This window comes from Lagopus muta, chromosome 25 (genome assembly GCF_023343835.1).
Source record: "Lagopus muta isolate bLagMut1 chromosome 25, bLagMut1 primary, whole genome shotgun sequence".
Taxonomy (NCBI): Eukaryota; Metazoa; Chordata; class Aves; order Galliformes; family Phasianidae; genus Lagopus; species Lagopus muta.
In genome coordinates, this window is record NC_064457.1 from 5,049,007 (window position 1) to 5,063,991 (window position 14,985).

General features: G+C 45.6%; 1 protein-coding gene and 1 gene segment (V, D, J or C); one reads left to right on the plus strand and one right to left on the minus strand.

The window, feature by feature from the left end:
* Positions 1-5,683, plus strand: part of LOC125684500 (T cell receptor alpha chain constant-like) — a 72,142-nt gene extending 66,459 nt beyond the window's left edge. Inside the window, 4 exon segments of the C gene segment in view lie at positions 3,117-3,377; positions 3,681-3,728; positions 4,779-4,885; positions 5,347-5,683. Of these exon segments, the coding sequence occupies positions 3,117-3,377; positions 3,681-3,728; positions 4,779-4,885; positions 5,347-5,352 (422 nt within the window).
* Positions 5,684-12,062: 6,379 nt separating this feature from the next.
* On the minus strand, positions 12,063-14,868 carry DAD1 (defender against cell death 1). Its single transcript, XM_048927146.1, has 3 exons — positions 14,581-14,868; positions 12,757-12,905; positions 12,063-12,256 (listed from the first exon to the last, which is right to left on the minus strand). Exons 1-2 carry the CDS (start codon positions 14,813-14,815, stop codon positions 12,775-12,777), a joined length of 366 nt encoding a protein of 121 aa, XP_048783103.1. The 5' UTR covers positions 14,816-14,868; the 3' UTR covers positions 12,063-12,256; positions 12,757-12,774.
* Between the last annotated feature and the right edge of the window lie 117 nt (positions 14,869-14,985).

The following is a 14,985-nucleotide window of genomic DNA, read 5'->3' on the forward strand; positions in this document are numbered from 1 at the left end:
AAGTGAAGTCCTTATTTGTCTAAACTAATGTTGGAATCTGAGCAGTTAGGAATTAGAAAATTTGCATTTGCAAAGGAGACCAAACTTCTTGTGATGCTTTTTAAGCCTCTTTCCTCAGTAAAATTTTAAAAGGCTGAAGAAACCTGCAAAGATGGAAAGAAGCTTCAAACAACTTTGTGTAGACAGCTTTCTACATACTTTGGATGAAAAGACACTGAAATACGCAGCTTCTAGGCAACAATTGATTGCAAAGTCTTACTGTTGAGTGAGAAAGATATAGTACATTTGTAAGAGGAAATAGATTCAAAGGCAGCTCAGGTGCTTCAGATCTGGAGAAGGACAGGCTATGAAAACAGGAGCAGTGACCACTATTTTGTGTTTCTAAATACAGCCACCTTTGTGCAGAATGCACATAGGGAGGGAAGGGAGGAGGCTGAAAGAAAATGAAGGCAGGATTATTTCTCAACACTGTGATGGTGAGGATGCATCAGGGATCCTGGGAATACTGGGAAATGAGATAGCATCATCAGTTTCTTAGACTGGTGACATTGGCATGTCAATGATCTTAGTTTAGAGTCTTGTCAGACAGTGTGGGGACTCGTGCTGTCATTCTGCAAAGGAAAGGGTGAACTTTGTTGCACAAACACCAGAAGTTGCATTTTTTTACTTAGGAAGGGGAAAAATTCAGACACTTCAGAGTTCATATTTAAGTCATAGTTTCACACTGAATAAGGAAGAAATTTCCCAGGTGACTTAAGCTGTGTCATTGGTAATGATTTGACCTTGGATGTCTGGGATACTGGAGCCACGGGAGTAATTTTTGGAAATTGCACAAGGCTGTCTGTAATCCCAAGTAGTTTAGCCAACTAGAAGTGCTCATTAGATAGACTGGTCAGCGAAGGGTATCGTTTTGTTGCAAAAAACACATCTATCTTCAAGGCAATACCACAAATATAAAATCAAAAGTTCTTTTGACAGCTGAATTGCAATAAAAAATTGTTTTTTTCCACCTGTATTTAGAGAGGGATTTCAGGATTAATTACTTGAATACTTTTGTTATTGCTCAGTATAAAAATTGGATGTTTTCAAATTCATTTATTTCATGGCTGAATGGATAGTTAGTCTCAGTTCAAGTTTATTGTTTGAGTTGAAATTATTTATTTCCCCCTATAAATGAACTTTCTGGTGTAAAAATACTGAAAGCTGTTTCTGACGGTTAAAACCCATGCTGGTTTTGGAAGAAAAAGCCTACCCAAATGTTTTATGAAAATGACAGCTCTCAGAAAATTAATGGACTGCCTCCTCAAGCCTTTGTTTCCAGGGACAATTATTGCACAAATGGTTCAACTCCAAATGGCCAACAAACTCAATTACGCTATTTCCAGTCTGACCAGAGACTGAAGGATTCTGCTCTGGGGGGAATGGATAATGAGATGATTCTTCATAGAATAGCAGTTGTGTGTTAAATCGGTTCAGCTTTCTGTTTGGGGAAAAAATAAAAGACACAGATCTTTGGTGTTGACAAAACTCAAACTGCTCTCCCACAGAACTCTACTGCAGTTCAGCTTCCATTGTGGAATGGTCAGGGATGGTACTGAGATAGCTCCTCTTCATCCACCTGGGAGATGTGCTTCGGTGAGGATGCAGTTAGGCAAGGTTGAGAGATCAGAGCATCCTTATTTACTTCTCAAACTTTCTTAAATAAAGGTCACAGATACCAACACAGCAACTCCAACACATCCACCACCTTGTTAAGACAGAATAACAGGAAATGTAGCTCACAGTGCCGTGGTCGCATTAGCTGGTATTTACCAAGTCTGCTTTCTGCAGGCTTTCAAAACAGCATGCAAATATGCAAAGGAACAAATTGGAAAATGCTTCCAGTGACAGAACAAAGCCAGCAGCCACTAAGAATGAGAAATGAGTAGATGGTTCAGCAGATGGTGCTGAAGCTGCCAGCAAAAACAAAAAACATTTTTAAAATCTGCACAAGATAAAAGCATTGCAAAGGCAGTGGGAAAAACACATACAGTAATTTAGAGAGAGTTGGATTTGCAGCTCTTCTGATAGCAGAGCACTTGTGAAAGAGAAGAACAGATCCAGCTATTTCTCTTTTTTTTTTTTTGTATCCTTGTACCCCATATTAATGATACAGACTGGTTCATTTGTGTTTCTTTTTTTGCTGTTGTTTGCTTTTTAAATGGGGCCTACCATCCATGTCCCTTCCAGGCTTGCCATCAAGGTCCCTTCCAGTCCCTGTTATTCTCTGATTCTGTGATCCAGCTTTTTTAAAATCTGAATATATCACTGAAATCTGTTCCCAAAAGAATAACCATACTAAAAAAAAAAAAAAGGTAACAATAAATTGTGCTGTCAGTTTGCGAAATGTAATGAAACATTTATTTAATCTTTCTTTCCCTAAATGGGAACATGTGTTGGTACTTTGCAGTGGCTTTCGTATCTTTTTCCCATAGGAGCATCGTTAGCCAGACTGGCAGTAATGTGGGCACATTTAAGATCTGGCATTATAACCAGCATCCTTCCACACAGCTGGAGGAAGTGGGATTACGAATATCAGTGGTGGATTTGACAGTGCATCTGCAGAAAGCAGAGAATGCCCCTGGGCCAATCTGTCCTCCCCAGACATGACTTCTCATGGCCGTGAAGCAGGAGGAGGGTGGTCTCTGCCTGTTTTACACATCTCTGCGTGCAGTCAGGTCAGGATGCTAAGGGAATCCCAGGTGGCAGTGTAGAGTTGAACAAGCTGATACAGAGAGGGACAGCTAGGTTAGATGTAAACCTTTAGGCTGTGGGTGGCCACATGGGTATCATTTGAGATGCTCTAGGGATCCAGATTGACCACCTGTGGCTCAACATGTGTCAAAGTAAGCCTCACATAGCTCCTGTATCTGCTGTGAATACCTTGGTTCACAAATGGTGTCCTAGCTCAAGATCCCTATGATCAGACAGCTTCCCATTTGAATCATGGAGGAACACCCATACCTGAGGTGTCAGTGTGTCAAGATTGACCCAGCTAATGTTCTAATGTTCTAATGTTCTAATGTTCTAATGTTCTAATGTTCTAATTTCACCTCATGCCTCTTCTCCATTTTCAGATATTACTCCATCTCCTTCAGTCTACAGGCTGACCTCTAAAGATGACAAGAATTTGGAAATGTGCCTTATCACGGATTACTCCCCTGAAAAACTTGATCTTAGCACAGTTGATACGAAGACGGAAACTGTTGTGGAGGTGGCAACATCTGAGAACAAATATGAAGCGAGCTACCTGTCAACCTACTGGGCCAAGAAGGATGAAATGCAGTGTGGTGCCAAGCACGAGGGATTTGGAGTGCTAGGAGATGATCCTGAAGCTGGTAATGTTGTTGTGTGTTCAGGGCTATCCGTGGTTTCTCTGCTGTTAGTATGAACAGGACTTGTTCACATCTCCTAACACTGCAAGCAATGCTGAGCTGTGCTCCGACTCTCTAAAGGAATGGTGTCTTGTTGCCTCTGCTTTCTTGCACTAATTACATGCCTGCACTGAAAGTAGCGTATGTGAGCTTTTATGGTTTAATGGCCAGAAACTCAAATTCAACCCTTCAAGGTAGAAGCACCTTTGTGAACTTCTGACAAAGTCAATTTCTGTCATTCATTAAATTTCTTGTTACTATCTGCAGGTGCCAGCACTGTCTGCATTACAGGGATGTCGCCACATTTCAAGACAGGTATGGACACAGCATTTTACAAGGAAAGCTTGATTTAAGAAAACTTCCTAATTTTTTGCTGATGTCCCCTGTTTGCTGGTGTAAGGTACAGATATGTCAGCTTGACTGAAAGCCTGTCCGTATTTCAGAAGAGATGTTTTTCTTTTCGGGTGCACACCTAACAAACCAAAAGATAAGGAGGTGGTTTCTGCAGCGTGTGTGCACTGCAGATACAGTGCATGAGAGTAAGCTCTGCAAGTTCAAAGGAGCTGAGCCTGCTGCTGCACAAGCTGGGTTTGCAGAATAGCTTTACTCTTACAAACACGCAGCCTTGATGGGGAAAAAAAAAAAAAAGAAAAACCAAGAGGAAAAACAAGAAGCAACAATAACAGCAAAGCACACCAACAGCCAGTTAGCCAAATGTTTCCAAAACAGTACTTCAAAAAAAAGTACTCATAAGCAAACTTGGCAGATTGGACCAGATGTTTCGGGGAGAGGTTTTGAAAGAGAACTTTAAAATGACATTTTGGTGACCCCATCCTTCTTCTCCAATATAGATCAGTATATTTTCAGGTGAAAATGACATTGTAACTGAGATTTGGGTGTTCAAGAAACGTGTGATGTGGCATTTAAGGACATGGCTTAGTGGGCAATATCAGTGGTAGGTGGATGGTCTTGGGTGCTCTTGGAAGTCTTTTCCAACCTTAATGATTCTATGATTAGCAGAACATCTGAGTAGACTCTGTGTTCTTGGGACAAATTTTAACTTGTTTTCCCTTCTGCCACTCTTAAAAAACTGGGGAGAGGATGGATAGACTCTTCCAGCATCCCTGTTAATAACAACCAAGTGGTTGGCAGTCCTCCTTGCTGTAGAATTAAGCTCATACTTACTGAAAGCCTGGCCCTTGAAAGAGGCTCTCAGTGGGGTGGTTCTGTTCATTGCTTCATTAGTGCCCTACCAGCTCGGCCATGCAAAGTGGAAAAAGGTTCGTTAAGAAGTACTGTCAGGTCTGCCTAGAAGTAGGGATGTCACAGTGCTCTTATGACTTTCATTCCTTTTTACTTCAACAGATGAGAACCTGAACATGCTGACCTTCTCACAAATGGGCTTGAAAATAATTTTAATGAAAGCAATAATTTTTAATGTCCTGATGACGATGCTTATGAGGAAAAAAAATGTGAGTATACAAAGGGGGTGTTAAGGCCTCTGAGAAAGCACCTGCATCAATTCATTATCTGTGCTCGCTCTCTGCAACTGTTTGTGCAGTTCATTCATACACCTTTTACCTGTAAACTCCCTCCACTTCTTTGCAGATCATTGTGCTGTCATTGTTTTCCCCACTCTTCCAAACTAATCACCCTTCCTTATCTTCATGCAAATTTACCTTCTTTCTAAACATCCCTCCTTTTCCTGCAACCTTCTCCTCACTTGTCTGCACTCATTCTTCAGATTCATCCCCCACTATCTCCAGGTGTGAAAGTTTGATGGCATTGACTTCAAAGTCCTCAGAACTAATATGTTGGTTTTGGCCCAGTGTCTTTTTCCACTTTCTATTGCCCAGATGCTTCAGGTGTACCATTATGTAGCTGTGACTCTACCTTAAATAATGACTTAACTTTGTTTGTTTGTTTTTTACAGGAATGAAAGTAACCAGACAGTGCAGATGTGAAGTACCAAAAAAATCTGTTGAAGAATCATTATTGGAGCATTGGGTGCAAGAGGTTCTCCCACTGCAATAGATACCATTGTTTTTTCTGTGTATCACACCAGCCATTATAGTCTAAATTGCTTTGTGTGCATTTTTATGAAGCTACTCAGAAGTATGTTACAATCCTCTGCATTCTGCTCATTCAGCATGACAGTGCCTTTTTTTGCTTTGGTTTGCTTTTTTTGGATGAAGCAGAGATTGCTGTAACTGTGTATTGTCAAACAGCTCTATTACTTGCATTAAAATGACATAAAATTTCTGCCTGAATTGAGTGACACTCTCACTTCTCAATCACTCACCTCTCCATCACAGATGAACGCTTTTAGCAAAATTTTAATGTTGATGTAGCATTTCTTTAGGCCTATTAAATATCTACTACTGATAATAAGAAACTTGTTCAGGTTTTTTGTAGCTTCTTTCACATGAGCTTTAGGATCCAGGTTAGCCTTTGGGATGAAGGAGGGAAGGGGTGCCGGGAAAGGCAGAACGAAAGTTAGCTACCAGGTACTGTGTGCAGCAATCAGCTTGGCTCGCTGCAGAGGGAACGTCCACAACTCTCAGGACATCGTGACTGTCCCAGAGAGGGAGGGAGAGAGAGGAGAGGAACATCTCCAAGTCTAGTCTCTGTGCTATGTGAAGACAGTGGTAAAACACAGATTGCTAACAGTGAGAGAATCGGAAAGCACTTGAAAGATATTTACTGCGCTAGGGAATGCAGCAGTCTGTAGCATCCCATTCTAAATGTCCTCTGTTCCCTGTAGAATAAGGTGTCTGCCTTGCATTACAGGCATCACTTGACTGGCCTGTCTCTCCAGGTTCAGGCTCTTGCTGACAAGATTGAAAAGGCTTGAGCCTTGCTTGTACCTCACATCACTGCCCATCTAAGTGGTAGAGAAAGCGTTACTATACTGAGAGGCATGATTCTCATGGGATAGCCTAATATCACAGAATCATAGTATGGCTTAGGTTGGAAAAGTCCTTAAACATCATCTAGGTCCAATCTCCTGCTGTGGGTAGGGTTGCCAACCCCTAGATCAGGCTGCCCAGAGCCCATCCAACCTGTCCTTGAGCACCTTCAGGGATGAGGCACCCACATCTCTGGGCAGCCTGTGCCCCTCACCACTTTCTGAGTAAGGAACCTCAATCTCCCCTCTTTTAGTTTAAAAGTTCCCTCTTGTCCTATTGCTATTAGACCATGTGAAAAATTAGTTTCCCTCGCGTTTATAAACTCCTTTCAAATGCTGAAAGGCTAGAATAAGGTCTCTGTGTAGCCTTCTCTTTTCTGGACTGAACAAGCCAAACTCCTTTAGTGTGTCTTCACGGGAGAGGTGCTCCAGCCCTCTGATCATCTCTATGGCCCTTCTCTGGACCTGCTCCCACAGTTCCACATCCTTCCTGCTGGGGGCCTCAGGTCTGGACACAGCACTCCAGATGGATCCTCTCAAAAGCAGAGGAGAGGGAGACGATCACCTTCCTTGCCCTGCTGCCACCCCTCATGTGATGCAGCCCAGGATACTGTTGGTCTTCTGCACTGCAAGAGCGCACTGCTGGCTCATTGCGGCTTTTCATCCCCTAGAACCCCCAAGTCCTTCTCCACAGCGCTGCTCAAGGAGTTCCTCTTCCAGCCTGTATATATCTCTGGAACAGTTCCAACCCAACTGCAACACTTTGCACTCGGCCTTGTTGATCCTCATTAGGTTCACTTGGGCCCACTTTTCAAGCCTGTGCAGGTCCCTCAAGATGACATCCCTTCCATATTAACTGCACTGCTCAGTTTGGTGTCATCAGCAAACTTGCTGGGAGTGCACTCGATCCCATCATGTTTATCATTGATAGAATGTTGAAGAGTGCCAGTCTGAAAACAGATCCCTAGGGACACCACTTACCACCAGCATTCACCTGGACATGAACCATTAACCACAACCTCTAGCTGTGGCTATCCAACCAGTTCCTTACCGACCTTGTAGTCCACCCTAAAAATCCATCTCTCTCCAGTTCAGAGAGAAGGATGTTGTGTGGAACCACATCAAATGGCTTGCAGAAATCCAGTTGATGTTCTGTCTTTCCTTATCAATTGACACAGAACATTTCTTACTCTGATGGTTTCTGATTTTGGAACAGCTCATATTTCAAATTCTTTCAGTCCAAAGTGCTGGTGTTTGATATGGAGAGGGTTCCTCTGTACAGACCTTGTCAGCACGTCTGCCATGAGTCTGAGTCCACAGTTCTGAGCAGAAAGAAAATAAACTCTCCCTGATCTCCTGCCACGGCGCTGCCACCAGACCTCCTTGCAGACGGCCTGTCACTGAGCCACGCTTACTGGCTGCTGCTACCCAGGGACAGCTTCGAAGTTTTCAGGTCTGTAATTATCCTATGATAGAGATGTTCAGGGGCTCATTCTTAGCAAAAAGTGTCAGCCTCCTTTCCCTCCAGCTGTAGAAAGCCCATGGCTATTTTAACTCTAAATTCCAGCCAGTTTTTGAACCTTCCATTTTGTTCATATGAGGGCTTCTGCATCAAAAGAAAGCTGCTCTTGATGAAACTGCCTAAACCATTTCTGTGTTACAAAGCAAAGCAGCCCCACTTTCATACATTTTCAACAGACTTATTCTGAAACCTCATTCTGAAAACCTTCAGAGATGCAGAAGGTAGGTTTCCATGCTCATTTACCTTAAACACCACTTTTTAATATTATCATTGTGTCGTAATTAGAGCTCTCTCCTAGCCGTAAGGACAGTTAGCAGCCTGTGTTTCCATATCTCAATATTTTCCAGGTTAAACAACCCCATTTATAAGATTTGCTGAGTGAGGGGATGAGTATTTAGCTGAAGTTAAGTGTTTTGACTGAAATGACTCCTAACGTGATCTCCAAAGCACTGAATTTGTGGGTCTAGTTCAAAGGCACTTTCACAGATTAGGGTTTTGATCTCCCACCACCACTATGTACCTTCCTTCTGCTCTCAACTTTGTGGTTTCTTGTTTATTTCAAGAGAGAAAAACCGCAGTGCAAAGCAAAGGCAGGAAATAATACAGTGAGACAGGATGTGGAATGGGTCTCATGGCCCAGGTGGGGCAGGAAAGGGTACCACCACTGGTTCCATGACGTCAGTGCCGAGATCTGGGTCATCTTTTGATGCTCCTCTGTACTTTACCACAGAAACCTCTTCCTCTGCAAAGTGGGCTGTAAAAGAGTGTGGGGGAGCAGGGCTGGTGTGGCACGTGGCAGGAAGGAGGAGAAGCATGTGGAAAAGAAACAGCAGACGTTAGACCACAAGCCAAAGTTGAGAGAGATAAAGAAACCCCCTCTTCACACCCCCGCACCAGAGCCTGCTCTTCGGGTACGGGGGGAAGTTGTTCTGGGTACAACAGGAAAGACTGAGCTATGTATAGCACAGAAGGAGGAAAGGAGGGGAAAAAATGAATTACAAAGCTTGGTGGGCTGCAAGGGGAGATCTTAGAAGAGTGTAAGATTTCTGAATTTGCCAATAGGCCTCTGTACCCCATTACAGAGGCAGTGAATCAATGGAGGAAAATCCTTCCACTTCTGACATAGAAGACAAAGCAGGAAGATGGGGGAGGCCAGAGTCCTCTCATATTGCCAGGAAAGGAGATGTTTCCACAACCTACAGTACATTCTCCCTTGTGCAAGCTCCTGCTCCCTAATGCCTTCCTATGGATTGGAGATAAACTTGCGTCTTTTCTAAGAGTCTTGGAGAAAACACCCTGCCCTGTGTTTGCTAACCCTCACTAAACATGGCCCCATACACAATACCACCTCTCTTCTTGCCTTTTTATTTATGGTGAGCAGTGACCCCAGGAATGGCCTTTCTAAGGAGTAGAGGCTGAAGGTAACCACAGACTTGTTGAAATCATTCAGGTGTGAGAACACTTCAAATAGGACCTGAAGTTTTGGGCTTAGTTTGTAGCAACAAGAGACACCGAAAGCATGTAAACTTAGAAGAAAACAAAAGAAAGTAAGAACAGAACAAAAAGGGTTTCTCTCTTCATAGAGGCTCCTGCTCAGTGACCACAGGAGGGCCCCAGTCTCCTCCCCACACTCAAAGAGTGAGGAGAACCAGGCAGGCAGACCCACAGGGAGGCACTGGTGTCTTGCAAATCATAGAATCATAGAATGGATGGATTGAAAAGGACACAATGATCATCCAGTTCCAACCCCCTGCTGTGTGCAGGTCGCCAACCAGCAGCCCAAGCTGCCCAGAGCCACATCCAGCCTGGCCTTGAATGCCTGCAGGGATGGGGCATCCACAGCCTCCTTGGGCAACCTGTGCCAGTGCCTCACCACCCTCTGGCTGAAAAACTTCCTCCTCATATCCAACCCAAACCTCCCCTGTCTCAGCTTAAATCCATTCCCCCTTGTCCCATCACCACCCACCCTCACAAACAGCCATTCCCCCTCCTGTTTATCCGCTCCCTTCAAGCACTGAAGGCCACCATGAGGTCTCCCCGCAGCCTTCTCTTCTCCAAGCTGAACAAGCCCAGTTCCCTCCAACTTTCCTCACAGCAGAGCTGCTCCAGCCCTCTGCTCATCTCAGTGCCTCCTCTGGCCCCGCTCCATGAGCTCCACGTCCTTCCTGTGCTGGGGGCCCCAGGCCTGGACGCAGCGCTGCAGATGGGGCCTCACAAGAGCCGAGCAGAGGGGGACGATCACCTCCCTCTCCCTGCTGGCCGCCCCTTTTTCATGCAGCCCAGAACACAGCTGGCCTTCTGGGCTGCAGGCACACACTGCTGCCTCATGGCCAGCTCCTTGTCCACCAGGACCCCCAGTCCTTCTGCTCAGGGCTGCTCTCAAGGAGATCTTCCCTCAGTTGGTATCAATACCTGGCATTGCCCCGACCCCAGTGCAGCACCCTGCGCTTGGCCGTACTTACCCTCATTAGGTTCACATGGACCCACATCTCCAGCCTGTCCAGGTCCCTTTGGATGCTTCCCTTCCTTCCAATGCATTGCCTGCACTGCTCAGCTTGGTGTCATCACAAACTTGCTGAGGCTGCACTCGGTGCCACCATCTGTCATTGATGAAGATGTTGAAGAGCATCAGTCCCAAGACCGACCCCTGAGGGACACCGCTTGTGACACCTGCACCCTGACGCAGAGCCACTGATCACAGCCTTTTGGCTGCATCCAGCCAGCCAATTCCTAATCCATCCAACAGTCCTTCAAATCCACATCTCTCCAATTTAGAGAGAAGGATATGATGAGGGACCATGAGGGCCTTGCAGAAACCTTTGCAAATACAGCAACTGCAGTGGCAAAGGGGAAACCTTGTGTATGTTCCTTCTTCCCTGATGTCTGCCATGGGTCTGGATCAGAAAGCTCTTCTTATGAGAAAAAACACACAGCAATGGCTCATTTACAATTTCTGCATGCACTTGAGTTCTCTGCCTGCTTCCAGCACCGTATTATTGGTACAGAGCTGGTATTGCTATCATAAATAAACGTCATGTCAATGTCAGTCTAATGCAAGTAGATGCAAGCAGTCAGAGCTGGTGTGAAGCTTCTGTTCATGCCACAAACTGACAATATCTTTCAAAGCAGTAAAGACCCTGATCCCTCATACCTCACTATTCAATGCTAAGCAAGTGCTTAGGAGCTCCATGTTTTCATTTTCACTGGTTTAACGGCAGTAGCACAGCTGGAAATGCTAGATCAGAAGCTATGGTTTCTCAAACCACAGCCAGTGGTAAATGCTGAAGCTATTGGATCATGCTTTAACACCTCAATGTCAGTAGACAAGAATTCTTTTGTCACATACTGTTACTGTACATGTTTTCTGCTCTGTGTTTCAGCTGCAAACAGGCGTGAAGCAGAAGGATGAAGCCTCAAGCCTAAAGGTGACCCAGGTTCATTCCTCATCCAAAGATCTGGACGGGTAGCTAGAGTTAATATGCCACCCTGTGCCTGATCTGATCGTTAAAGGGCTCTATTTTCCATCAGAACTAAGAAACAATTGAACTAAAACAGACACTAACTGAGATCAAGAGCCAAAGCCACTGAATGTAAGCATCGCACAAATGTCTTGGAGGCAAGGGATTGTTAAGGTTTAATTTGGGAAGCCTTTGTCCACTGAGCCAGGACAGCTCAAGTAAAGTTCTGTCTCCAAGCTGACACAGCCCGGCAGCCTCTTCCAACATCCTTGGGTTTATCAGCACTTTGAACTGCAGAAAAACTTAGTCCTAATTACTACTGAGCCTTAATGAGCCTTTAGTTCCAACTGGCACACCTAGCTGTGCCCCATACGGCCCTGAGAGATGTGAAAGGGCCTGTGAGAAGATGGGTACATGTGAGGATGTGCTGGAGAACATCTGCAGCTTCCCTTCATTCATGATCACTAACCATAGCCTAAAACAAGTTCTCCATAGCTTTGAAGCCTGGAGGCATGTTGGCAATGTACGATCCATATGATAAAGGGGCACAAAACAGTGATATGAAAAGGGAGGATGATAACTCAGTTTCCATGACAGCTTGTTTCTTGCTTCCCTCTGGAATTAGAGAACATTTAGAGAAAGAAAAAAAAAAACCCAAAGGGTACAAGGGAAGGGAAGGAGAAAGGGAGGAGGAAACACCTGAGCAAGAACTTAAGCATCACGAGAAACTCTCTGTCACAAACAGGTAAAAAAGACTGCAGTATTATGAAGGGCTTTATTTAAAGAAATAATTACAGTAACTGGAATGAGGCAGCAGACCACTCCATAGGACAGTCTGTGGGGATAATCTTTGACTTCTGCTTCTCCTCTTTCTCATCAAAGCAGCAGCTACTGCTGGAAAACACGACTTCCCTCTAACAAGATTTGGCATTAGAGTTCTAGAAGAATTCAAGGCCTGGAAAGAAAGAAAGATAACGTGAAGAATTCATCTGCAAAGGAAGAAAAAAAATACACCACAAACTTTAACAACAGAGCACGCTCTCCCCATTCTGGTATCAAACTCTCCCTATTCTTAACTCTCTTCTCTCATCTGCTGATAAACTTCGCACTTAGACACCAGCCATTTCACAGTCTCTCCACAGGACAGCCCTCAAGGACAGAGCCTCAAAGTCTCAGCCCAGAAAGTTCCTTCTGCATAGAAAAATGGAGGTATTTTTAATCTAAGAGTGAAATATGGTTAGGTTTCTGTGACTCACCTAGTTAAAGTGACTTTTAAATAAGCAAAAAAAAAAAAAAATCACAAAAACAAAAAGCAGTAACACTTACCCCTATATGAACATAAAGAACAATGGATTGTACTTGCTCGTGAGAAAGCTTGGGAGCTTTCTAGTTTTCTCCCAGATCTACAAAAGCATAGAAAGTGTTGTCCCTTTCTATGGCCCAATGGATCAGTACCTCAGACTCTTCTAGGGTTCAGCCAACAAAATTGATAACGACGAGATGCAGGATGGTGTTGGCAAAGAGGAAATCGGCGAATGCCCGCTCTGGTGAAATGCCTTGGAACTCGGCTTTGTTCTGGGGGTTAATCTGGATCCTGAGACAAACTGTATGGAAGAGAGAAAATGGTACATCAGAGATCACAAAGGGAATTCTTGGCATGAAGCACGGCCTTGCTAAGGCAGTCCACCCTGGTCCAGGTCATTGTTCCTCCAAGATATAACAAGCGAAACCAACTTCATCATTGTTACAAGAAAGGCAGAACACTGACAGGGGATTTGCATGCGGCTGACAGGCAGCCAGTTTTCTCACAGCACTGAACTATTAGAGATGGCCATGGAAAATCTGAAGGAAGTGGGCTTACAAATGGATTGGCTCGGCACAGTCAAGGAGCCAGTAAAACACTGTAGGTTGTGCTGGGAAGGGCTGCGCAGGGACAAGATGTTTTTAAAAGGGTGCATTTTAGGGGAGCACCATCCTGAAGCAGTTATTTCTAGACTTGGGTTCACTGTAGGATGAACACTAAGGAAAGAAATCAATACACAATGGTAAAAGGGAAGATTCTCTGACCACCCTGGAGAAGGAGGGACACATGGGGCTCAAGAGGAGCTGCGCTGTGTGGTGCACAAACGTAAGTTTACAGTCTGCTGCAGACCATCTTGCTGGGGGGCAGTTGCTATGGCAACTTTCTGGTTTCTAGAGAGGGTATGGAATTACCCAAGGAATGCCAAGCAGCAGCACTGCCTGGTTACTGGACAAGCTGGGGGCTGCTGATCCCTGGGCTGGGGGTTTGGCCAAGGGGGGTCTGCAGTTGGTGTCAGAGCTGTCATCCAAAGGGACCCTGACAAGCTCAAAAGGTGGGCCCACATAAACCTAATAACATTCAACAAAGCCAAGTGCAAAGTGCTGCACTTGAGTCAGAGCAATCCCAGATACGTACACAGTCTGGGAGAAGTTCCTGAGAGCAACCCTGTGAAGAAGGATTTGGGGGTCCTGGAAGAGGAAAACCTTAACATGAGCCAGCAGTGTGCACCTGCATCCCAGAAGGCCAGCAGTTTCCTGAGCTGCATCAAAAGAGGGGGGCCATCAGGGTGAGTGAGGGAGGTGATTGTCCCCCTTTGCTCTGCCTTTGGGAGACCCCATTGGAGTACTGCATCCAGGTTTGGGACCTCAACACAAGAAAGATGTGGAGTTTTGGAGAGGGTCCAAAGGAGGGCCGTGAGGGCTGGAGCACCTCTCCTATAAATTCAGGTGGGGGGAACTGGTCTTGTTCAGTCTGGAGAAGAGAAGACTGTGGGGAGACCTCATTGTGGCCTTCCAATATTTAAAGGGAGATTATAAACAGGAAGGAAATAAACTTTATACATAGTTAGTGACAGACGAGGGAAAACAATTTTAAACTAAAAGAGGGGATGAGATGTCACAAATTTTTCACAGAGAAGGTGGTGAGGAGCTGGAACAGGCTGCCCAGAAAAGCTGTGGGTGCCCCACTCATGGAGGTGATCAAAGGCCAGGCTGGACGGGGCCACTGGCAATCTGACCTGGTGGTTGCAACCAGCCCACACAGAGGGGCTGGAACTAGGTGATCTCTGAGACCCCTTCCAACACAAGCTGTTCCTACGTGTTTCTATGTGGCCGTTACTGAGGGAGCTCCGATAGCTACGGGGCTTCGTGCACTGCGGGGAGCTCCCTGCGTGCTGCGGGAGCTTCGGGCAGCGCCACGGAGAAATCCTAACGGCACGCCGTGGGCGTCGGGGGCAACCGCGCGGGGTTCTCACTGACCGCCGAGGATGAAGCTGCCGACGGCGGAGATAAAGCCGCTGAGGAAGGAGTTGAAGGGAAATGTGCCGACACCCAGGCAGTAGCCAAACTGGAGCGCCCCGGTGAGCATCACGTACAACAGGTATGCGTCCAGCACCTTGAGGCGGCTCGACGTGCCGCTACCGTACTCCGCCAGGAAGCGCCGCACCACAGAACCTACAGAACCCGCAGCCCCCGAACCCGCCGCGCCCGACATGATGCCGCCCCTAGGCAAGCTGAGGTGGCCGGAAACAGAATGGATAAGCTTCCGGGACACAGCCGAACGACGCGGGCGCGTGGCCAGGTCACTTCCGGGTCAGAGATAGTGCGCAGGCGTAGTTGTCCTGCCCACAAAAGGGCGGAACTGAGGTGTTACTAGAGATAATA

Excerpts from the sequence above, each read along its gene's own strand:
- DAD1 (XM_048927146.1), bottom strand. The coding sequence starts at position 14,815 with ATGTCGGGCGCGGCGGGTTCGGGGGCTGCGGGTTCTGTAGGTTCTGTG. Across the intron at positions 12,906-14,580 it reads CGGCAGCTTCATCCTCGGCG|TTTGTCTCAGGATCCAGATT; the intron begins GTCAGTGAGAAC and ends TCTTCCATACAG.